The 24,206-nt window shown below is 41.9% G+C and overlaps 4 protein-coding genes and 1 non-coding gene across 7 annotated transcripts in view; 4 read left to right on the top strand and 1 right to left on the bottom strand.

Annotated features, from left to right (window-relative positions):
• Positions 1-5,200, bottom strand: part of mthfd1l (methylenetetrahydrofolate dehydrogenase (NADP+ dependent) 1 like) — a 38,072-nt gene extending 32,872 nt beyond the window's left edge. The window contains exons 1-7 of the mRNA XM_041958297.1: positions 4,852-5,200; positions 3,854-3,938; positions 3,557-3,607; positions 3,394-3,447; positions 2,432-2,556; positions 1,577-1,677; positions 250-386 (exon numbers count right to left, since the gene is read on the bottom strand). Coding sequence (XP_041814231.1) covers positions 250-386; positions 1,577-1,677; positions 2,432-2,556; positions 3,394-3,447; positions 3,557-3,607; positions 3,854-3,938; positions 4,852-5,087 — 789 coding nt within the window. The 5' untranslated portion in view covers positions 5,088-5,200. The remainder of the gene's footprint in view (positions 1-249; positions 387-1,576; positions 1,678-2,431; positions 2,557-3,393; positions 3,448-3,556; positions 3,608-3,853; positions 3,939-4,851) is intronic.
• A 1,706-nt stretch (positions 5,201-6,906) lies between these two features.
• Positions 6,907-9,968, top strand: stx11b.1 (syntaxin 11b, tandem duplicate 1). The gene is made up of 2 exons (XM_041958862.1): positions 6,907-7,129; positions 8,145-9,968. Exon 2 carries the CDS (start codon positions 8,226-8,228, stop codon positions 9,120-9,122), a length of 897 nt encoding a protein of 298 aa, XP_041814796.1. The 5' UTR covers positions 6,907-7,129; positions 8,145-8,225; the 3' UTR covers positions 9,123-9,968.
• Positions 9,969-11,196: 1,228 nt separating this feature from the next.
• LOC121622232 (syntaxin-11-like) lies at positions 11,197-13,334 on the top strand. The gene is made up of 2 exons (XM_041959138.1): positions 11,197-11,330; positions 12,169-13,334. Exon 2 carries the CDS (start codon positions 12,174-12,176, stop codon positions 13,068-13,070), a length of 897 nt encoding a protein of 298 aa, XP_041815072.1. The 5' UTR covers positions 11,197-11,330; positions 12,169-12,173; the 3' UTR covers positions 13,071-13,334.
• Positions 13,335-16,007: 2,673 nt separating this feature from the next.
• Positions 16,008-16,090, top strand: trnal-uaa. The gene has a single exon. It is a non-coding gene; the product is annotated as a tRNA-Leu (tRNA).
• Positions 16,091-17,978: 1,888 nt separating this feature from the next.
• Positions 17,979-24,206, top strand: part of utrn (utrophin) — a 177,206-nt gene continuing 170,978 nt past the window's right edge. For 2 of the 3 annotated variants that reach the window (XM_041958494.1, XM_041958492.1), the window contains exons 1-2: positions 17,980-18,369; positions 20,359-20,523. In XM_041958494.1, coding sequence (XP_041814428.1) covers positions 20,451-20,523 — 73 coding nt within the window. In that variant the 5' untranslated portion in view covers positions 17,980-18,369; positions 20,359-20,450. Of the gene's footprint in view, positions 18,370-20,358; positions 20,524-24,206 lie in introns of all 3 variants that reach the window. The other variant, XM_041958496.1, reaches the window with a different exon arrangement.

Raw genomic sequence — 24,206 nt, 5'->3', positions numbered from 1 at the left:
GCTGAGTATATGGAGCATGAAGCAAATTCTTTAGCTGTAAGTCTTTACAAACAAACAATACTCAAAAGACTAAGAAAATTACAACAAATAAATGTCAGGCTGACCACAGACATGAACAAGGACCAGACAACAAACTTTTTATAGCCACATTTTACATCTACTGTGGCTGAGAGATTAAAACTTACATTCCTAAAAATATGTTTTGGGTAACAAAGTGTTAAAATATATCACACACGCATACAAACACACCTGTGTCTGTAGGCTGCTGGAGGTCCAATGACTCTTGAGAGCAACCATTCCACTTCTTTCAATCAGGCACTGCAGGGCCACACCAAGGGGTCCCTCTCCTCCAACCAGCAACACAGTTTTCCCTTCCAAAGAAGCATCTGTAGAAAAGTTTCAATCCAACATTAGGACATTTTTCAATCATGAAGTGCCTTAAATGCATGAGCAACCCAGCTGTCACAGTGGTCCAAATGCTGACAAACTGATGGGAATGGCTTTCCACGCCAGTCTCAAAGTAGGACTTTATAGCTTTGTGCAACTCTGTGGTCATAATTACAGATAAGGTATGATGATGTCTTTCTTTTTCAAATCTTTTGTGATTTCACTCCATATACTTCTGTAACTGAACAGAAAGCCATCACTTTCCAGTCGTGTACTGAGAAACTGCTCCACATGTTAGTGTTGTACCAGGGACACTCAGAATAACTATGACCGTATATACACCTGAACTTTGACATCTACCCTCTGAACTCACGTTGGTCCCTCGTTCAACCGTCAGCATGTCGAGTCAGCCTTTTTCCTTGTGTGTCCCAATGCCACAATCTTTTTGGTGCACTGCACTAATGTTCACACTGATATCAGGACATTCTCACTTCTCCACATTTGAAAAAGACTCTTCACGCACAAACTGTGTGCCAGTTCTTTACTACATAATTATTTAGACCAGGGTTTAAGCACATGATGTGTTCATATTAAAAAAAAAATGAAAAATCAGAGCAAAAACGCTTTCTTTTTGCAGAAATGTTGCACTTCGCTTGACATTCATTAACATCTAGTATAGCCTAATTTTCTGCTTGTACAAAACAGTAAACTTTATGCAACATGTACTTTATGGTATTAGTATGTATGGAATTGGTTGTTGTGTTTTGTCATGCCATGTCAGCCATCACACAGGTATTAAAGTACATTACGTCATTTTCCCAGCGTGAATGTACTACCTACATCATCAAAACACAGTTAGAATTAGTTCATACTAATACTAATAGGAACGGGGTCCTGCTAGGTAAACACAGCTGCATCTGATATATTTTTAACGAGTAGGATCTGATGTGCCACAGTAAGAATATAGTCACACATGTGCGAATGCTGGCAAATGACCATCGCTCGCCATGATGAATTTCGGATCAAAGTTCACCAAAGTTGAACCACTGCAGCTTACTGTAATGAAACTCACTCATTCATTTTATCAGCCACGCCTGTGCTTTCCAAGCTGTGGCACCTCCCTTCAGAAGCGAATGAACAGCTGCATGTATCAAAGCGTTGGGACTGATTTCCATTCCCCAAAACTCACCATGTTTCTCCAGCAGATCCAGGACAGCGCTGGCTGAGGGTGGCACAAAGCCTCTGCTCAGGTCTCCTCGTACCAGACGGCCAATATTCAAATCGGATATCCTACAACGAGACAAAAATTGACTTAATTTTTCATATATATCAAAATAAAAACATTGTTCTTCTCCATGGAAGTTAGTCAGATCATTAAGCTTATTTAGTAAATTGCTATGGATAACAGTATTAAGTTCATTCATAAAATTTACAAAATGAATACACCTGTGGCACACATCATTTATGAGTTACTGGTAAAACTGAACACTGGTGAGTAACATTTAAACATTTGTAATATTGGACAGAGATCTATGATTACTAGATAAAAACATTTTTTCATTAAATAAACATAACGTAGCATGTTGCAGTAAATCAAACGAACCTCGTTTCTCCGTTTTTCATGGGACCACGTAAGTTAAGATAAGCTAAGCCACCTAAATCTCCTCCATTTTCAAAGATTATGAAGAGTGCCTTGCTAATTTTCTCATTTACTTGTCTGCTGAAGGCACACGCTCCACATTTATGCGGTCTTAATTCCATGCAGCCCTTTCTGATTTGTGCCAATTTGACATACCATGTGAGTACATGCATTTATCTCTGTCAGGACACAGAAACACGAACAACCAATACCTTGCTGGCTGCTGCATGAAAATGTCTGATGACACATTCAACAACATGTTGAGTCATTTTTAAGAGCAAACAAATCAATCAAGAACGACAACCTATGGACAATGAACATAGTTAAGGAACTTGTAACAGCATGTGCTATTTGGCAGAGGTTCGCGCTTCACTGTTAATGAGAGTAGATAGTGCAGGTTTTTACCCATCTACATCCTTCTCAGGTTTGAGAGTGTTCAATACTCGACTGGTGAGAGAAGCAGCAGGGAGGTGGAGGTAGACTCCGTGCACCCTGGGGTCTTCATTCAGCTTCAACACCTCCTCTACAATCTACACACAGACAAAGAGAAAACACACACAAAGGGAAATTAGATTTTTTTTTCCAGAAAAAAAGTATAGAGCATTTACAAGCCATAGTTGTGGAAATGTAATGTTAAACTGTTAATATCACAAATGCTGGGATGAATATTGTGGGTATATGGTTCACAGAACACCCCAGCCATCACACCTAAAACCTTGAATCATTTAAGAAAAAAGCACTGTTCAAAAACAAGGCAAAGAGTGAAACAGCAAATGCACCATCAAATTTAACATGTCATTGCTACTGACTGAGCATTAAAAAATTATAGTAATCCATAAGGAAAGAGGCAGTGAGAATGGGGGAGATTTTGGAAGAAAAGTTAGGAGAGGTGTGTGAAAGTAGAGCAGTGGATCAGTAGATCAGTAGAGTGTCCTTTAGGCCAGGAATTGTGATGTAAATCATCCACTGTCAGCTGAAATGCCTGAGCAGTTCCCAGGGGTTCCTACTTTCCATACGGAAGAGTCAACTTCCATCTGAGCATAGACAGCTACAGCTGAGACTCTGCCTCTGAGTCCCAATTACATAATGTTGGAAACCACCATGAAGTGAAAAACAAATGACAAAGGGACTGAATTAATTAGAAAATGAAGGATTAGTCTTGTAACACCGGATATATAATGACTTATGGTTGAGTAAGTTTCAATGACATAACAGCTTATGATTATCTTGAAAGTTCACACAACCACCATGATCACATGCTGCACAGACAAACAGCCGGGGCAATGGTACTTCATGCACGGACTTGCTAAACAATGTGAGGGTAGGAACTGAGGGAGACTAACCAAATGTGTGTCAGTTTCACTTACTTCATCTTCACTGCACTCCTTCGCCAAACAAATCTGAGTGATGTTTAAGCCAATCTGCAGAAATACACACAAGGAGACAGTGAACTGTTTGAATGACTATTGATTTGTGAAAGACACAAAATGGGAAAAATCCATGCAGGGGAACAGCAAGAGAGAATATTACCCTTCCTGCCATTTTCTTATTGATCTCCAACAAGCTGTCATCTTCACCTGCCTTTGAGATAAAGTTGCCACATTGAGAAAAACACACACAGACCTGATAACACAGGAATCTTCAATGGCTTCAGTAGAACAGATAACCCTAAGGTCAAAAGCAAATAATGGCAAAGCAGGAATAATCACTACTAGCACATCACAACTCCGCCAAGGTAACTGCCTTTTTACTCGTCTTTATGCAGTCTACTGTTTTACTATGGTAAACACAAACCCTACATTATACTTCTGTTTTTGTTTACAATACCTGTATAATGGCTAACAAAGGCTGGATTGCTGGGTTTCTTCTCTGCAGGGCCACCATTGCCTCCTTGGTGCTCTGAACAACTTCCCTGTGAAAGAAAACTGATCAGCAATTCATCCATTCGTCCATTTTGATCCACAAACAGGGTTTTAGAATAAATTACAGTCAAACATATAGACCAGAGACCCCCATTCTGTTTAAAGTGGATAACATGCTGTTTATTCTCCGTTTGTGGTGTCAGGGTTCACATTGAATATATTGTAAAGAGAGTGATTTGGACATATTTGCTGCAGTTAATGGGGTACACATCTTGAGGCTGCACCCATTGGCCACCTCACTGCGCACGTGCTACACGTGGGCGTGGTCAATGTAATGTCTATGCTTAACATACTGACCTATATATTGTCCAAAATGTAAACATTAACTGGATCAAGTCTACCTCTAGCTGGTTCGGATCAATCGATTAATGTGCTCAATTCCGCGCAACGGTCTTCAGTAGTAAAATACATCATTTAAACATGAAATCCCATCACGTTTAACACATGTCACACACAAAACGACTCGCATAAGAAGGCCAATGCAAACACACACATACATACATATGTCTGTGAAGATTCTCATTCATCCAGGAAACACATATACAGTGATGTTAGTGATGTCACGTAACCTCACGGTAAAACTTATCAGCACGACCCATTCACCCATATGTGTTTTAGCTCTATTCCCTGTGATTTCAGGCTCATTTTAGGGTCATGTGTTTGGCAACGACGGAGAAAAGTTACATCAGCTGGCTGGAGTTCCTCTGATCGTAGCGGAGACACGCGCACTGCTGGCTGCTAGCCATCAGCAAAGACGCCGGTGGGTCAAGAAGTGCCGACCACCGTTTGTTAACTAAGCTACCACTCGACCATATCATTGTTTAGACCAAAAATAACACAAAGATAACAGTAACTGAGTAATGTATGGCCACATATGCTTGAACAAACATATTTCTTGCTTACCTTAAAGAGGTGTCGCATTCAAGACCATCATCTTTTTTCGACTGTTTCCCAAAGTTAACGGCTAATTTCGGGTTGGTTCCGCCACTGGTAGTAGCGCTTGCTGTACGGATGATCAACCGACCGTTGGCGGGACCAACCGATGGGCATCTCCGCGACAAGCCGCTGACCCTGCTTCCCGGACGGGCTGGAGGGATCCGAAGGCTGCCGCAAGCACTACGAATCATAGACAACTTCATGGCCGTTTCTTTTAGTTTTTTTAATGGTGGCTCGTACGTGTTTCCTCTCTTTGTTTCTGTTGCGACGGTGAGCGAGAATTCAACCTGAGGGAGGAGAAAAAAAGTTGAGGTGGCGACACGGCTGTGATGGACCTACGCTGTCTTCAAATGTAGTCGGAATTTTTGGAAGGCGGAGTTAGCCACGACCCCAAGATGAGATAGATCCCACACAAAGAACGACGTTTTATCATAATGACCCACGCTGTATGACGTTTGGGGTGCGGAAAACGTGGACATCACGCTCTCAAAGTATAGCTTACCCTTCAACAACACTTTGACACTGTAATTATTTCACTGTAAGTTACAGAATGTATTGCGTATTTTTCTTCCAGGTTATAACTTTACGTTAATTTCAGCTCCTTACCTTATAAAGACCGCAACAAAATATAGGCAACATTTTGGCACAGGGTCTAATTTTGTTTTTACTAAACAAGGAACCTTATAAATCCGAGGTACATTTGAACGCAGCAGCCTGAAAAGATGGGACATGCTCGCGGTTACGAGCACGCGCTTTCACGTGCTATATTGACACAGACAGGGGGGGGATGTCACTTCAGGCCACTTGGGGTCACAAAATATGACCCATACATCCAATTAGGACTCTGAACTCGCTGAAAAGATTATGGCCTGTTGACCTGGTTAAATATTATACAAACATTTTGGCTCTAAAACGGTCATGTCTGCAAAATGTAATAGCGTGTGTATGAGAAATAACACGAAAAAATGTCTCAGCTCATTTTGTGGTACTTTCTCACGCATATGTGTAAATGACTTCTTTGGAAACCCTGCAGCTATGATACCCTAGTATGTAAAAAAAAAAAAAAAAAAAAAGAGAGAGAGAGAGAGAGAGAGAGAGAGAGAGAGAGAGAGAGAGAGAGAGAGAGAGAAGATAATCAAGTCCGGTCACTAATCTTTATTAAATCTGTCAGATTTGTGGTGGACCAGGCAATCAAGGGTCCAAGGGTAGAGGACTGGAGGTCTGAGGAGCCTACTGTCTACTCGAAACTGGATCACATGGGACCGATGTTCCTCTTCATCAGCTCTGATAATGACTTTAACCAACTTAAGAGACTGCTGGAACGTGATTTCATGCAACTGCTCTTTTGCCAGTGAGTAAACGGCAGCAATGTCTTTGTTCTGGGTTTACACGAAGGTTTGTAACAGTTGTGCAAATATTCATACACCCAAGAAGGAAAAGTAACTGTTTAAATGAAAATAATAACTAATGCTAACATCTGGGCATAGAATGTGGGCCACTGTAATTCTGTGATATGATCAAAGACATATTGCCTAGTACAGTGAATATTAGGCTGGTAAGACCTCAATGGTATGTCTTTTTGTCTGTCACACACAAACACACACACACACAAACACACGAGAGTAGTCATTAAGGCGTGGCTGGGAGGATCTTAAACGGCAGTTCACCCTCAGCGTGGGCTTGGCTCGACCGGCACCAGGACTGTCAGGTATCACTGCCATGAAAACTCATAAATAAAGCCTTTCACTATGATTGCGGTTTAAGGCGCAATGACTGGCGCTTGACAAGTGTCCCCTGTGCGATAAATCTTCAGAAACCACCGTAAAAAAACAAAACAAAACAAAACACCAGCCCCGGTCTCTTAACATTTCCCATCACTTCTGCTTTATTCTACCCTGCCAGTTCAAATTGGCACTCACTTGGTTTATTCACACCAGCTGTTCACACCTCGCCCCATCCAATTGACGCTCCTGAGTCGCAGCGTCACTGCAATGGCCAAACCGACCGGGCTTCATTCCTCAAGTCACATCATTACAGTCTCATGGCGTGGCGCAATCCATCTCCCTAACAAAACTAAAGCTGAATACCAGTTTTGGCTCTAAAGATAGCCGTGTTACTCATGTGGGGCCCTTTGTCTCTGCTCAGTCCGGAGCGGCCGACTTCAGAGCTGTAGGATGGTGCTGTGGCACCGCGGCCACCTCACAAACGGAGTAGTTTGATGTCTGAGGCGATCCGAGCAAAGCAGGTAAGGAGTTTTTCTTTAATCTTGCTGCCCTGCGTGAAATACACCACATCATAAAACGTGCTGTGCTTACGTGCTGAGAGCTACCCAGTAGGGTGTAGAGGACGAATTTCTGTGGCCTTTATGTGAAACCAATTAGATCAATTACATTTTAAAACAAAACACAGGTGTGATCTCTACTATAAATGCAATTTACATCGATTTTTTTGTTGTTTACAATTTGTACCATGATTTACCTTTTATAAAGGCTTAACTGTAGGTACCCAAAAAATACCTGTTTAGATCATGCTACCCTTTCTACCATGAGACTGAGTAGTTGCAGATCATCTGAATCTTCCCAGTTTTAAAGAGGAGTGTTTTCCAGGTGTGTTGGGTATCATCTAGAATCTTTTCCAACCAACCTCCAAATGACCAGGAGCACTATTAATGTAATTGTAACCACTAGATGTCAACTGAAAATGCGATTGTTTAAAGCCTGCCCTGATCATGTAGAAAGCTTATTATTCCCAGCTGAAAATAGGATAAGACGACAACATCAGGGAGGAGTCACTGAAGTTTGGGGACTTTAAGTCTAGCAGCTTTTGACGTGACACCCAACAATGTCACTAGCCTCTTTATTTCATGTTGACCACATTGTTTATTGCTCCAACTGGAGATCCCAGATATTCCCATGTCAGGTGAGGGGCATTTGCAGAATCTGATGCTCCATTTAGTTCTACAGTCAAAATGAATGTCTGGATAACAACGTCAGAGAGATCACAAGTGAGGAGAACTAGTTTGGTGAGGAGCAACACCTTTGACTATTCTTTGGGGAACCTGTTGGGCCAGTGCTGCATGGGTTGGAGCTGAAGGAAGAAGGAAAAGGCTTTTAAACAGGAATGACAGCTTGAATGAGACACCCGGTGTGTTTAAACCTGTGTCCCTTTTACATTTTGTGTTATCAAGCCATGTGTGGTGGAAAAAGTTCAGTTCTATCTGATTTAACATAAATGCTTTCTGTTGTTGATGGCGCTTTCAGGTCAGTCATCTTTACTGAGGGATAGAAAGCCAACCAGACAGGGGGACAATCTGTAAGATACACCTGTTCTCCAGTCCAACCATGAGGGACAGACTGAGCAACCTGCAGGAGCTGTCCAACAGCCATGTGGAGCCAAGGGAGTACGCGGATTCCACACTCTCCGACTCCTTCAGCAATGTGGACCTCGAGGAGGAGCTGCCCCATGAAGCGGTAGTGTTCGACAACAGCCCTGCTCTGGCAGAGGTCTTTTCCCAGTCTCAAGAAATCCACAGAGAGATCCAGCTCATCCGCCTGGAGGTTAAAAGGCTACGTGAGCAGAACTCTCGCATGCTCCAGGGCGTCACCACTATGAGCACCATCAAAAGGGACTCCAACGCCATTGGTGCTGATATAAAGTCCCGGGCTGAGGGCGTGCTCGCACGTCTGCAGGAAATGGAAGGCAGCGCCCACAAGCTAGAAGAAGAACACGGCTCAAATTCTGCCATCACACGTATCAGCAGAACCCAATACGCTTGCCTCAGCAATGGCTTCCGCGATGCCATGTTTGACTATAACGAGGCGGAGATGAGCCATCGGCAGAACTGCAAAGCCCAGATCCAGAGGCAAATGGAGATAGTGGGACGCGAGGTGACAGGAGAGGAGGTGGAGGAGATGATCGAGACAGGTCAGTTTCACATGTTCACCGATAACATCATGACTGAGGGTAAAACGGCCCGATCGGCTCTGTCCCAGATCGAGAAACGTCACCAAGAGCTGTTGGACCTGGAGACCCGCATCAGCGGCATCCACGAGATCTTCCTGGACATTGCCCTGCTGGTGGAGGAGCAGGGCCCCATGCTGACCTCAATCCAAACCAACGTCCAGAAAACCGATGAACACATACAGGACGCCCTCGTAAAACTGGGCAGGGCCAAGCGTCATGACAAGAACAACCCCTTTAAAAAGATGTTTTGCAGCTGTTTCCCGTGCTACAATTAATGACTGTAGACTGCAGAGATGGGTAGCAAAATACACCACGTTCCGACAAAGAGAAAAGTTTAAAGTTATTGTGTCTAACTTGAGAAAGAAAATGCTCCGGTAAAATATTTTAAAATTGATGTCTGTAATGTTTTATACAAAAGGTTTGAGACTGGTATCTCAAATCAGAATGAATCCGCCCATGTCAGAGGTGTGATGCAGACCTGAAACAAATGTTAATTGAAAATGTTTGAATCTCCACATGGGACGGATTTACCAAATAACGCAGTGTGATGACTGTCAGGAAGCTTTTCTTAAAATTGCAGGAAATTCCTTCAAAGATGATGATTTATGATGGGAATGCTGCTGACATGACGACTCCCAATTCAATAAACTGCCTGAAGATAAAGATGATAAGCAACTTCAAACAGCTCTTACCGACAAATATTTTCTAGTGTCTGACCCGATCCATTCAGGTCTAATAATTTGGTTGTATATGTCAATACAGGGGTAAAAATGAATGTCCTAGGCATATGGCTGACAGAAAATATTTTAGAAATTGATCAGTTCAGTTGTTATTGATCAGATTGTGAATATTTTCTGTATATATAAATTATGAAATTACTGGGTCGATTCTTATATTGGCCATGTCTTTCGAGGACACCCGTAACTGAACAGTGACAACAGTTTTAACGGAACTTATCGTCAGTCTCAATGTTATGCAGGAATCACACAGCTGTGTGCTAATGTGTTTCTTTTCACTCCTGTTTTATGACTGTACGTATAATGCCTTTATGTTGTCTGCCTTTCCTCTGTGGTGTCGTGTATTATACATAAAGAGTTATATTAAAGTCAGTGAGTCTGGGATTGTTCTTGTTTGAACTTGAAATCTACACCAACACATGAAATACAGACCCACTGAGATTTGATAATAATAAACTTTAATTGCAAGGCTCCTTTCATACAAGAAATTCAGCTCAAAGTGTTTTACGACAAAAAAAATCACATGCATGAAATGCTCCCTATAAAAATGCATAGAATGAACATATAGGGGATAGAAAACTTAATATATCCTATAAAATAGGATGGAGAATAAAACCCACTTGATAATAGTAAAAATGAGATGGAATAAGGATGAAAGTAAAGACAATGCACAACATGAGATGGAAAATAAAACCATTGAATAATAGTAAAGATAAAAATATAAAATGCATAAAATAACATTTTAAAAGAAGTGCAGCAGTGCATAAATGCGAGGCGAAGCAAAAGTTTCAAGCCATTATCAGAAAGTCACAGGTGGTTAAAGGCTAAAGTGAGGAGATACGTTTTTAGAGTTCTTTTAAAACATATAGGTAGTGTGTTCCAGAGCTTTGGGGCGTAACTGACAAAGACTGCTGCCCTGATCTTCTTGAGAATGAGGGAGCTAGCAATAAATGTTGAATGGTGAATTTTTACAGGAAGCCAGTGCAGAGCAGCTTAAACTGGACTGATGTGCTCTCTCCTCTTGGTTCTGGTTAATCGGCAAGCTGCAGAGGTTTGAGGGAGCTGAAGGCTCTCAGTGTGAGGCTAGTAAATAGTTTGTTCCATTTAAAGAGCCAGCTTGAATTAAAGGCTTAAATCTTTGCTCCAGCATCTTTTTAATGTATAAATTGTTGTACTTTAGCTACGTTTCTAATGTGGAAAAAGGAAGTTTTCGTCACCTTGTTGACGTGGGACTTAGATTAGATCTGAAACCCCAAAACTTGCAACCTCAGGTTTAGTATTTGGTAAATATGTCAACACATTTTTATAACTGAAATCCCTAGCATGTTCTAGGTACTCTGTCTAACCCTGGATCATCCAGTGTCCAGTGGTACACTGTCAAATAGTTAAATCTAATTCTTTAGATTTCCTCAGTAGCTGTCTCATGACAACCTGTCCTCAGAGCAATATTTGACAGGAATGTTGTCTTAATCGGCTCAGTCCCCTGCTTTCTGAAGACAAAAGGGTCAGAACAAAAAAACAAAAAAATGCATCTCCACTCAAGGAAGTATTGCGTGTTGCAGTGGGAAGGCCCACGTCTGTCACCTGGGAAGGGGTGGCAGTCACACACACACTGAGCACACACAGCAGACAGACGCCTTCCTTCATCAGAATAAAAAGATGTGTTTCCCAAGCGGCTCGGACCCACTAAGTTAGCATTGAGGAGATTTACCTGCTCTCTGATTTTGTTGGAGCCAGCCACGAGAGGTAAGACACTTTGAATTGATAGTGGTATGAAATTTCATTCATTTTCTTTGGAAATATGTGTAGCAGAGGCAGCTGGGGACAAGTGGATAATTGATGGGAGTTAATTAGTGCTACATTGCCCAAGCAGCTTGGAAAGACCAATGCATTTGATTGTTTTATCAGACATGGTGACAGCTTTTAAAGCAGTTTCATGAATTTTTACAAATAAGGTATGAGGAAATAGATTTTCTGTGTGCAGTCTGTGAGTGTGTGAAAGCATTAGTGGCAGAGACAGAGGCAAGCACCACACTCCTCACGTTTTGTGCAACATGAGGTTGATGAAAACAAATGAATCAAGAACTACTTAGACGGTTATATAGTGCAACACTATCTTCTGCCATAACCTCACTTTCAAAGAAAATGTATTTTCTTTCAAAAGATACTGTCTTCCTTGTTCCTGGTGTAAATGAATGCATTCCAACTAGTCTTTGAGCTGTGACTGCTGTCATTGTTACCACAGACAGAAAACCTACTGCAGATAAACTGACCATGCATTGTATCAGTGGTTGCATATAATACTCACATTTTAGCTTTGGTTGGTTGATGTAGTTTCTGTGGGTAAATCAACTGACGTACTGTCACCATGGTACTCAGTGTTCAATAGCACATTCACTATTTTTATGGGGAGCACTGAATTTCATCACCATGCTTGGATGTAGGATGCATGCATGTAATACTAACTTTGAACTTTAAGCAGTTGATGGTCATGAAAATGTACCTGAAACTGAATACATCAGACCAAAAACTTTACTAGACATGAGCACTGTAAGCAACATCTTGTTTTACTCTGGTCTTTCAGGCAGAATGCGGGACATGCTGGAAAGGCTGCAGGCCTTTAGTGAGGAGGAGGACTACGAGCCTGAGCTTTATGGCTCTGAGTATGATGTAGACAAAGGGACTCTGTCTCAACAGGCAGTGGTGTTTGAGAACTCAGCTATTGACAACATCCTGGAGGAGGCCTACTCCATACGCAAGGAGATCTCCTTGTTACACTTGGAGGTGGAGCGTCTGAGCACCCATAATGAACGCTTTGGAACCTCTGTACGGCGCCTCACCCTTCTCAAAAAGGACTCTGACTCCATTGCCAGGGGGATCCAGCAACGTGGGGAAGCCCTGTACGCCCGCCTTCAGGCCCTGGGGGGAGAGAGCAGACAGCTGGAGGTAAAAGAAGGTCCTAACTCCACAGTTAGCCGCATCGGACGAGTTCAGTATGATACACTGACCCATGCCTTCCATGCTGCCATGAGTGACTACAATAAGGCAGAGGAGATGCAGAGGAATACATGTCGAGGGAGGATCCAGAGGCAGGCCTCCATACTAGGAACTGAAATCACTGATGAGCAGCTCGATGAGATGGTGCACAAAGGTGGTGAGGGATGGAATGAGCTGTCCCAGAGCCTGCAGACCCGAGGCGCACGCTCGTCCCGCTGGGCGATGTGCGAGATCCAAGGCAGACACAGGGAGCTAGTGGAGCTGGAGGCCAGGCTGAAGGAGGTGCATGACCTGTTCCTGCAGATGGCCATGCTGGTAGAGCAGCAGGGATCCATGCTCAATAACATTGAGGCCAACGTGTGTGCCACTCAGGAATATGTTGAAAAAATCAACGTTCACATCAAGAAAGCCCTGAAGTACAAGAGGAAAAATCCTTTCCTTCAATGTTGCTCCTGTCTACCCTGTTGGAGACACAACCAAACTTTGTAGGGCGTATTGACTCATTCAGTTTTATGGATGATTGAAATAAACGTTTACCTGCAAAAAGTTATGGACAGCTGAAAAGAACTGTTATGCGATGTGCTTAATTCATGGAAAATCCAAACTTTACAGGCACAATCATTGTTCACTATTATTTATATAAGAGAATTAATCCAATAATGTGTGTTTGTGCATAAGAGAAGTCTATATTTTACCCTGATGTTTTAAATTAAGGTGAATCTGTAAAGCAGTGCACTGACATACAAAATAAATGCTTGTGTAGTAAATGAAAATTGGTTTGTTGTCCTTGGCAGAACATCCACACAGTAAGTTGGGTCATGTGGATAAGAAGTACGCATGGTCTTTGGAATTGTGGAATTGGAGTCATGAGAGTGATGTGTAGGACGAAGGATGGAAGGAGAGTTGACTTACTGCCGTTAGTGGTGACAGATGTAAACTCTTTTAAATGGATCTCAACTACAAACCTGATTCCAAACCAGCCTGGTTGCTGTGTAAAACATAAATAAAATAGAATGTGATCATTTGCTAATCCTTCCTGGCATATAGTCAACTGAAAACAGTACAAAGAAAACATATTTATTGTTTCATCGATCTGCTTCATTGATTTTTGTGAATATCTGCTTTTTCTGAATTTGATGCAGCCACACATTTCAAACAAGTTGGGACAGGAGCAACTCAAGACTGGGAAAGTTGTGGAACGCTCCAAAAACACCTGTTTAGGACATTCCACAGGTAAACAGGTTGATTGGCAACAGGTAATAGTATCATGATTGGGTATGAAAGGGGCATCCTCAAAAGGCTCAGTCATCACAAGCAAGGAGGTTCATCACTTTGTGAAAAACTGTAGGCAAGAAGTCTAACTTTTTCAGAGCAATGTTTTTCAAAACACAGTTGCAAGGAATTAAAAGATTTCACCATCTACAATCCATAGTATCATTAAAAGATTTAGAAAATCCAGAGAAATCTGTGCACACAAGAGCAAGGCCAAAAACCCAACTCCGAATGCACAAGCTCTTCCATCTCTCAGGTGGCACTGCAGTAAAACTGACATGGCTGGTTGTTTTTGGAATTTGTGGATTGTGTCCTTTGGGCTAAAAAGGAAACGGACCATCCAGATTTGTACTAGTGCAAAGTTCAAAAGCCAGCGTCTGTGATTGTCTGGGGGTGTTAGTGCTCATAGCATGGGTAACTTGTCTTTGTACTATATTCAAATGAATGTAGGTGATAAAGGATTTGCAAATCACTGCATTATGTTTTTATCTTAACTTTTTTGGAATCAGGGATGTATGCAGATGTGCAGTAAATGATCAAAGTCACTAACTGTCATTAAGTGACTATCACTTTGTGGTTGAAAACTTACCTTTGTCTTTTTTAAGTGGGAGGAGATTCAGCTAGACAGATATTAACTAAGCATTGATGTGAGAAAGTGAAAGTTGAAATTGTAAAAGATGATGACGTGTTTCATGTCAGTGACAAAAAGGTAAGCTTGGCCTAACAAGCCAAATTGACGTGGCTAGTGGGGACAGCAATTACGGGCTGGACAAGGTAGGCTATGCTACAAATAGTGCTGCTCAAACAATAGAGATACAAGTTTTAAAAGTAAGAAATTAATAATGAATAAAAAACATTTAACCTGCTTGGAAGCTTACGGCAAAAATGAGCTGCTGGAGAAAGCAAAGAAAGCACAGCACTGGTTGAAATGATAAAGGACCTAAACTTACATATTGATACAGGGACCCTCAAGATCAGGTAAGAAGTAACACCCACATTAATGGCTACATCAAATCATCTCGTATTGTGTTTTAGTGGTCTATATTACAAAGTTAACTTTGATAGTGATTATACGTGGAAAAAGTTAAAAAGTAAATGAGGGTGTCTGGCCAGTTGCCCATTTTGTAATCTGGCTTTTAATTTAATAATAAAATAGATTAAATGATTAAATGGGAATCCTTTAGAATGTCGTCTCTCTTTTGTACTAATGATGTATAAAAGTTACACTGTATATGTCATTTAGAGCCACCGAAAAAGTATTTTCACAATCTAAAATATTCACTTCGATTTTTTCTTTAGAAGAGTGTAGTTTTCCAGGAGTAACTACTGAAATGCTTCTTGTTAAAAGATATATTTTTGCGTTTATCCTCCAGCCACACAAGTGCGGAAGTCCCCGGAGAAATACCCAGGAGAGACGCCACCTTCATCCGTCACTTTCGAGAAGGATCGAGACTTTTCGACATGACACTCACGGCACACACACTGTGAGATCGTTTCCTGAACCTAACCATGTAGGCTTGGTGTCGAAGTGTAGCAGCCTCGGGTGCACCGTGTAGCTGCGTCCGGTGGCCCCTCTTGAGTCCGCGGATAGACCAACTTGTGTAACTTTCACTTCAAGTCATTAACCGATTTTGAGAGCCTCTCCTCCGTGAATTCGCGAAACTCTCCAGAGGTTTCTTTCTGTGTTATCGGTGTTTTGCTTCGCTTCGTGTTGTTGTTTGGTCGCAGTATGTGGCAATTATAGCTTAACATCCCACTGAATGGCTGAAATCATAATGTAACGTAACGCTTGTGCGTGTCGTGCCGGGTTCCAAACCTGCCGCGACTTGTGCTGTTAGCTAGCACGTGCTAACGCTGATTAGTTTCTGGTCCGGTTAGATTTTTTTAGTGGTAACGATACATAAAGCGGAGGTTCTCGTAAACCAACAAGCCCACATCTTCTTTCTGGGAGCGTAGTTACATGTTAACGACCATTTTAAACAACCTATAAGGGCGGCAATGTTTGTGAAAGCCGTGACGTCTTGCAAACGAACAGGACCCGAGTGAGTTTGCTGGACGGTGTACATTGTGTACTGCATTGTTTTTATCCATCGACAATACGCATATTTCTCATATGTTTCTTGAATCTGGAAGGTGGCGGGGAACGGTGTGCATACCAGGATGGCCGAGTGGTTAAGGCGTTGGACTTAAGATCCAATGGACATATGTCCGCGTGGGTTCGAACCCCACTCCTGGTAAAGTATTTTGGTGCCGTCACCCCATATTATTAAATAACGTCAAGGCAGACAATCCTCGAGTGGCGCCACAACAGAGGATATACCATTTCAGTAAAGCAATACAGAGAACTCAACTGGGCGGGGGCAACACCAAAACTGTAACGTTTTTACATCGGACGAAGTTCACAGCATTTTCAGAAAAGAAAATGCCATATTAGCTCCATTATGGCAATAAGGTAACGTGACAAAAACAGAAACATTAATGAAAAAAGTCTGATATTGTAGTTACTATTCATACTCACAGTGATCAACAGTATCATGCACCAAAGAGATAAGATCGAGGTCTTGTTCAAGATTTGTACCGATGATACCAATGATTAATTTCAGCTCTATTGATTGTGGAGAACATGCTCAATTATTTTTGAATTGTATTTGTTTTGTTGAAGTACAATACACGTAACCGTGGTCTATCTTTCTGGAGTAGTTGCACCATTGGTGCAGAAGAGGGCACTCTAAGCTCATCTTGTCGTCCCTGGGCTGGAGTCCAACACAGGCCCACTGAAGGCCTACACACTCTCACCCCTATAATTTCACTGCAAGGGCGATGCCTTGGACTCATAAATACCCAGTCATCTGCATCTGCCACAGGAAAAGCTTTACAAAAAATAGCTGTAACTCTTTTCAAGTAGTATTTAAAAGTTTGTTGCGCTGTAGTCACATTGGTCCAAAAAGCGTCGACAGCCAAAGCCTTTTGAAACTTTCGTGACTTGTCGAAAGCTCTTTTGCACTGCAGTCATCACAAACAGTGAATGCAAACAAATGGCAGCCTCCGTGTATCAAAGACAGTTGTATGCTGGAGCCTTGAGATGTTCTAATTTTACATATTAATCTATATTAACCTCAGGTGAGAATTCCTACTTGTCCCTTTCCTCCCTCTATACTCACCAACAAATAAATATGCTGTTACTTGATATGTGTTTGAGGCCTAAGAGAGCACTAATTTGTGAAATTGAGCTTCTTCTTTCAGCTGTGCAAGGAAACATCCACAAAAGAGCCCTGACAACTGAGAAGAGGGAGGGAGAAGGATGAGGGCTTACAATGGAAGATCAACATTTCTGCATCCCCAAAGCCTCAGAGACTCTTTCAAATAGCACTTAATCTATTATTCAGTCCCCTCAGGTGCTGTAAAAGTTGTTTCTTTTCAGGCCAACACATCATGCAGTATAATAAAATGAAACCTGACACAAGAGGTAGTGGAAGGGTTTGAACACTTTTTTCACCTCTGTAATAGTTTTCATCATTCTTGCGAACAATGTATTTATCACATTACACATATAGTACAATAAAGAAAATATCTTGGATGAAATGGCCTTGGCTCCTTTAAGTGGATAACATCCCAGTTATTATTCCATTCCATTAAAGTTTCTCGTGCAGCATTGTGTTTTCCAGTGGGAATCACTGGTCTCGCTGGTGTTACGTCACGTGACGCCCCCCGCGCCATGTTTCCATCTCCGCGTCAGGAAAACTTTTACAGCCAGAGGGAAAAGCTCAAGACCAGCGTCAAGCCACCCAGAGTGAACGCTGTGGTACCGGCCAAAAACCTTCAAAATAAAGCTGCTTGAGGGACATTTAAGGAGTAGCTGATGAAAATGTCAGCTATCGCGGGTGAAGTGGCAATCAGTAGCAACTTTCAGTATCATTTCTTTCTTTTCACTCATAACTCATGTCAGAGATGTAATCTGAAATTTTACAAATGTAATATATGGCGTGATGCATTGGGGATAAGCAGTGACTCTCCAGTGATTGACTTTTACTTCGAAAGACCTGTTGTAGCATTTCCGTTATGTTTAGCTAGCTCTGTGGAGTTTAACATCGGTGTAAACGGCAGGGAGAAAGAGTCAAGTAAGCAACAGAAACAAAGTTGTGTGACCCTAGTCCACAGTACTGCGGCGTTCACCCGTGAAATGTAAGAACCGTTCCTCCGTTTCCAAGAGACAGCCCGCCGTGTGTTTTGAAGACTACGGCGGTTGTGCTTTGCAAAAAGGCGTCTCTTGAAGCTGCCTTTTTTTGGCACATTGAGGAGACTGGATGCGCTTGAGAACGGTTCCCTTTAGTTAGCTAGTTAGTTGAGACGAGTGCCTCGTACCTCGTAGAAAATGCCTTAATTAATTGGATTTATGTACTTTTTTTAACTGTTCAACTTTTGAGTACGTCTTGCTTTGTATTTGTCTGTCCACACTGTACGCGTTTTGGACTTGTTTTGAGGGAGCACGTCTCCTGCCTCCTTGGTGACAGCAGAGGTGAGTGTGTGATTTGGTTCTGTGAAATGTCTCGGACCTGTAACGTTAGCTGTCATTGTGTCAGCGGAACGCGACGGTTATTGCAAAGTTCAAAGTGAGACTTTGGGTCTAAGGTAACTGTTAAAACTAAATGGTTGAAACAGACCATCAAACAATCGCTGTTTTTGACCTAACCTGAGGACTTGCACGTAGCTAGTCGTTGATGGGCACAGCGGGTTTTTTCAAATTGCTTGATGAAAAGTCAGCAACCTCCGAATACCGCAGGCATAGCTAAGAGATAAAACATTAACTACCAGCAGGCCACCACACATTCACAGTTAAAAGTCTCTTAATATGCTTTGCAGCAGTATCATTGTGTGTAATTTTTATCAAGAAGGCGGCAATCTCCTCAGTTTAGCTCAACACAGGAGCGTTTTAAAAATGATTGGGCATCGACCTTCTGTGGGTCAAATCAAGCAGACGTGAAAGTGCTGAACTGAACTTACGCCTGTTGAAATTTACAGCTTCAAGAGTTCAGATTAAACTGGGCGATTGTATCCCTTCAGTTGTTTTGCCTCGGTTGTCAAAACTACTCCCCTCACAGTGAGAGGAACTGAAAATGTGAAGACACCAGAGAGACGGATGGGGCTGTTACTGGAGTTTACAGTTGTTATTTTTGGCCCTTGCATCATCCCTCAAGGACTGTAACTCACCAAGCACTGCTCGATAAAACTGCACATAAACTCCTTTCATGGTAAAAGCGAGCTATTTTGGGAGTGGACATGGTTGAGTGTTAATCACAGGATGGCCTGGATTAAAACCGACCACACTCACAAGCGTTAACCTTGCACTAAAAAGAGGGTCTCTGAAGCTGCAACAAGACTGAGGAGAATAACCAGTGATGCTGCAGCTCTAACTTGACCAATGCACTTAGTCAAGTTGAGCAGTTTGCAGATTGTGATAGATAGTGTTTCATTTTTGGAGCTTACTGGAAGTTGGACACACATCGCAACGTCCTTTGTGAAACTGAAAAACCATAGATTGAAGAACAAACAGTGCCATTTGCACAAATTAGCACATGGTATAACATTGAAACTTCAATGCAATGTAATATTTCATAAATTCAGTTGAGGAAACTAATCGCAAGAAATACTAATCCAGATATAGCTGTATTATGATTTTGTGAACCATTTAACCGGAAACACTTAATTGAGCTAATGCAAATTATCAGTTGGTTACATGATGATAAACCTTACCAACTGCATGTAGTCCTGCTCTGCAATCCCACAATATGCTGTCAGATACCTATGAAATCATTGTCAGGGTCTGAAATAAACTTGTTTTGCAGGAGCAAGTGACTAAATGAAAATCAGCTAAATTTAGTTAGAATGTGTATTTATGGAAATCTTACTGCTTGTGCTGTGGAAAAACTTCGTCACCGGAGCTGAACATTCGAAGAAAACATTCAATATGACAAGACTGCGTTAGATGGTTAGCAGGGACCAGCCAAAGCAAGATAAGCACATAAGAACAAATGTCTGTGGTGGCTGGCCAAAGAACAATTTCACCTCTACTTGATGCTTTGTGGCAGTTTCAGACTCTGAGATTATTGGTGAGTGTGTACCTGAGCAAAGTCTACAACATGATTGTCCCTTATTGCAGCATCAGTTGCTCTTATGGGAGTCGTTTTACACATAAGTCAGGTGTGAAACCAGTTTGTTCCTTCCCCAGCACCATTCCAGCGGACGTGGAGGTGAAGTCTCAAACAGCTGTTAGTGTTTTCACAACCAGCGGTGTTCCTGATGAAGTGCCAGACCTTCCTGCGTGTGATGTTGCCATGTTTGACTGTTTTTGTGTGTCTGTGTGTGGCTCCAATGCACGTGACACCTCCACTCTTCAGGCCTCCCTTTGAGATTTCCACTCCTAAAAGTCAAATTAAAGCAGAAACGAGCTGCCTAAATGTTTCTTATCAGTGAGAACTGACCACTGAAATTTTCTTCTCACTTACAGGTGCAGAAAGAGGGCTGTTGCACGGTGTGTCAAGAGGCCTGCCACCACTGCACGCAATTTCAGCTGATACTGCATTGACTTTATTGGCTACCATGGCATCACACGGTGACATTGCAGAGGGAGGAGCCAATGAAGAGTTCAACGACATCATCAAGTGGAGATCTGGTAATTTTTAATGGCTTTGGCCTTCATTGAGATTGCTATCTTGAGGCCACATTTAACTTTTGAGTCTCCATAGAGGACACATTGCTTGCAGCGCACGTAAGCATGTGTGCAGAACCAAATGCTGTCAGATCTCTGAGGGGTCTTTAGCAAAATGAAAAAAATAGCTTGTAACTGCATACAGAGAACATTTTGTTGTATGTGCGTAAGAGCGGTTGCTGAAAGGAAACTCTGACAGAGCCAGAAATCCTGTTGTGCATGGTTAACCTCAGTTCCCATGGAGGCAAGGGAAAAAAGGGACAGAGGCAAAGCAAGGCAACGCAACAAAGGCATGGAGAGAACAGGAGATGGTTGATTGTAACACGTTTGCTCAGAGAAAGAGAAAGTCGCAGGAAAGGTGACCAATGGCAGCAGAGAAAAGGGACAACAAGAATGCAGGGATGGGTTCAGAGGGCCGCACCCTGTGTTCCTTTTCTCTGTGGATCATTCCATAGGTTAATCTTTTGTAAACACTACCCTCAGAGAGAGAAAGACAGATGCACAAACAAGTTGGTGCTCTTACCAGGAGGAGTGTTTCAGCTGAACAAACTGTAAACTTTCAAGAGCAGCTCAATACACAGAATATTGTACCTGATATTGTGCATGTGTCCCTGCTCAAAAGTGCAATTTATTGCTGGCTTTTTTTCAAAGTATTTAACTTAAAGTAATGTTGTTCATGTGCTGTGCATTTGCTTAAAAGTTATTATTTCTGAATGAGAGGCAGATGTTGGTGTGATTGGGAGAGGCGTATAATGAAAGTTAAACCAAGACTGCAGTTTGTCATCATTTCAAGGCAAGCAGCCTGGTGTGTTTCACACTATGTATTTATCAAATGATCATATGAGTACTTGTATATCAGACTGGCTGACAAACTATTCCACTTTTGAAATAATGAGTAAAGCACGTTTGCTTGGTAATGTGGGAAGTTTATGAGCATGATGAAAATGATGATTTTCATAGTTAATTATTGAATGAATACCCCAATTCAAGTGTCATACACAAAAGTGGTACCCAACCCTCATTCTGAGTCTTGCCACTGTATTACGTTTTATATAGTTACATTGGCAGGAGACAACAAAGAGGAAAGCAAGCAAGCAAACATATGGTACTATATTTATATATGTTAAACATGGTCAGTTAGAATTTAACTCAACACAATTAAGCATGCAAACTGCCATGCGGCAATTGTTATCTTGAGCCTCGTATGTAAACTGAAGTTACAGCAGCAATCAACTTAAGGCAGACAATCATTGTAACTCACGTGACTTCCTTGGTTTGACAGTGTTAACAGTAATGTTGCACTGGGAATTCATCATTTAACCGCTTAACGTGGTGGCGTGCACTGGGTTTGAAATCTTGCCCAGTCCCCCCTACCACCCCCTCATCCTTGCTGTTTTTTTTCCTCTTTCTACTGTAAACTTTGAAATACAAAAAGGAATCATAAGGAAAGCCTGTAGATTTATCCATCCTGTCCAGTCCATGTGCCAGCTTTCTCCACCCGCCCAGCCTCAGAATGCTGGCAGATTTCGTGCCAGGAATTCCACCGTGCCGATGGAGTTTGTAATTTACAATGCTTGTGTTCAGACCACAGTGCTTTTCTTACAAAGATTCAGGTTTCCCTGGCAACCCCAAAAGTAATGTTTTCTTTTATGGCAAAAAGGGGAAAATTTAGCATGTAGCTTCGCTGCACGCTAAAACAACCCACGAATAATAGCAGAGCACAGTTGTGTTGAGGTAACCTGCAGGCTGTAGCCCAACTGTTTTTTATCTTTACCGTGTGGACTGATTTTTGCGGTGTGTGTGTGTGTAGTCATGGCTTACAGAAATATGCCTGAGATGTTCTATTTCATAATTCAGTGAGTATGTGATCTCTGAAAATGTTATGTTTTGCCAGGACACATGGAATATGCATTGCTCGACACTGGCTTCAGAAATCAAGGAATTTTGTAAACCATGCAGACTGATCGCTAACATTAATCCAGTGACAACCTAGCGAGCCTGGGTTTCTCTTCTGTGGCGTCTGCTGTAGAAGTTGAGACAGGAAGCAGGATGGTGAGAAAGACAGAGATTTGTAGCCTACATGGGACTGAAACATAGGCTTGAAGAGGTAGTTGACAAGCAGGTGATGTGTGTGGTGAGCAGGTGGAAGGATGTTTTCACAGCTGAGACGAGCTGTGAGAAAAGCATTGCTGCACTTGTTCATGTGATCGCGATGTCGGCCACCATGGGGGCATGTTTGAATGGTTGAAGAATTTATTCTCAACATTGGAGTGTATTATCAAATAGCCCACACACCTACACACACATACACACACCTCACTCTTTTTTTGGTCATCATTACTGATTGACAGAAAGTTGGTCATCCTAATTTCGAGAAGAGACTGAGAACATTCTGTTATTTTGAAGCTCTGGTTTAGTTATTTCAGCTGGTGTATGTTCCATTTGTAAACTAGTACTATAGTGAGATCACCACCACAGTGTGTGTTGAGGCAGGGGTGTGTGTGATGTCGCTCTGCCTCCTGTGGTAGAGGTCAGCAAGCTAGCCAGTTTGTCCCTTTCACAGACATATGCACACCTCTCTGGGGTGGCTCATGTTTTCCAGAGTGTCAAGTTGTTATGGAAGCTTGCAATGGACCAGGGACAAAAAGGAAGAGGAAAGGACTTGAAGGGTAGAATCGCGAAAAGATGGAGGAAGTAGTACATCTGTTATGTATCAACTTATATGATTGACGGATTTCAGCATTAAACATGCAACCTGTTACTATCTTTTTGCCTTGCTAGAATACCAGGTTGGTGTGATGTAGCATTTCAGTATTTTTTAGCAGATGCCACTGAAAAGGCACATTTTACAAGTTTTACTAAACTGACTAGCGTTGAGTTGAGGACAGAAAGTCATTCAGTCACAAATTTGATTATTGAAAATGATTGAGTCATTTATCTGAAAAATTAATTGGTTCCCACTTCTTAGCTATGAGTATTTACTGTTTTTTTTGTTTTATATCTTATCAAGATCAACAAGCAACTTCAAGCATGTCACCTGGATCTTTGGAAACTTGTGATGGGAATTTTCACTATTTAATACATAGAAAGATAAAACAATTACCCAAAATAAATCATCTGCAGACTTTATATATATCATGAAAATAATCATCACCTATAGCCCTACATTTGACCTAAAAGGCTAAACTCTGTTGAGAACCAGATGTGTCTGGTTTGCCACATTGCACATCAGTTCTGAAAGGGCTGAAACAGATGTTAAGGAGTGCTTCCAGACTTTTTTTTGACAAAGTTCTGGTTGGATTACCTTATAACCCCCTGAAGCCTCTCTACCTATCCTGCCAGTGCACTTCCCCTCCCCCTGCTCATTCCAGAGAGCAGACAAACGTGAAAGGTCAAATATCCACGGGGTTAGGGGCTGTTGTTTAACAACCATTACACAATAATGGACACTCACCTGACCCTTTTTCCTTGCTGTTTATCTGTCACCTGAGAGCTCTGCGGTGGATCCACCTTCTCAGAGTCATACTCACACAGCTCTGGTTACCTGACCTGGTCTTGTTCTTCTCCATCTTTCCCTTCTCTTCTCTTTTATGTCTTTTCTTCCACTTGCTCATTATTCTCTCATATAATTCAGTGTGTATTTGTGC

The sequence above is a fragment of the Chelmon rostratus genome, chromosome 18 (assembly GCF_017976325.1).
Source record: "Chelmon rostratus isolate fCheRos1 chromosome 18, fCheRos1.pri, whole genome shotgun sequence".
NCBI lineage: Eukaryota > Metazoa > Chordata > Actinopteri > Chaetodontiformes > Chaetodontidae > Chelmon > Chelmon rostratus.
Note: the sequence above shows the minus strand (reverse complement) of the source record. Positions and strands in the feature narration are given on the sequence as shown.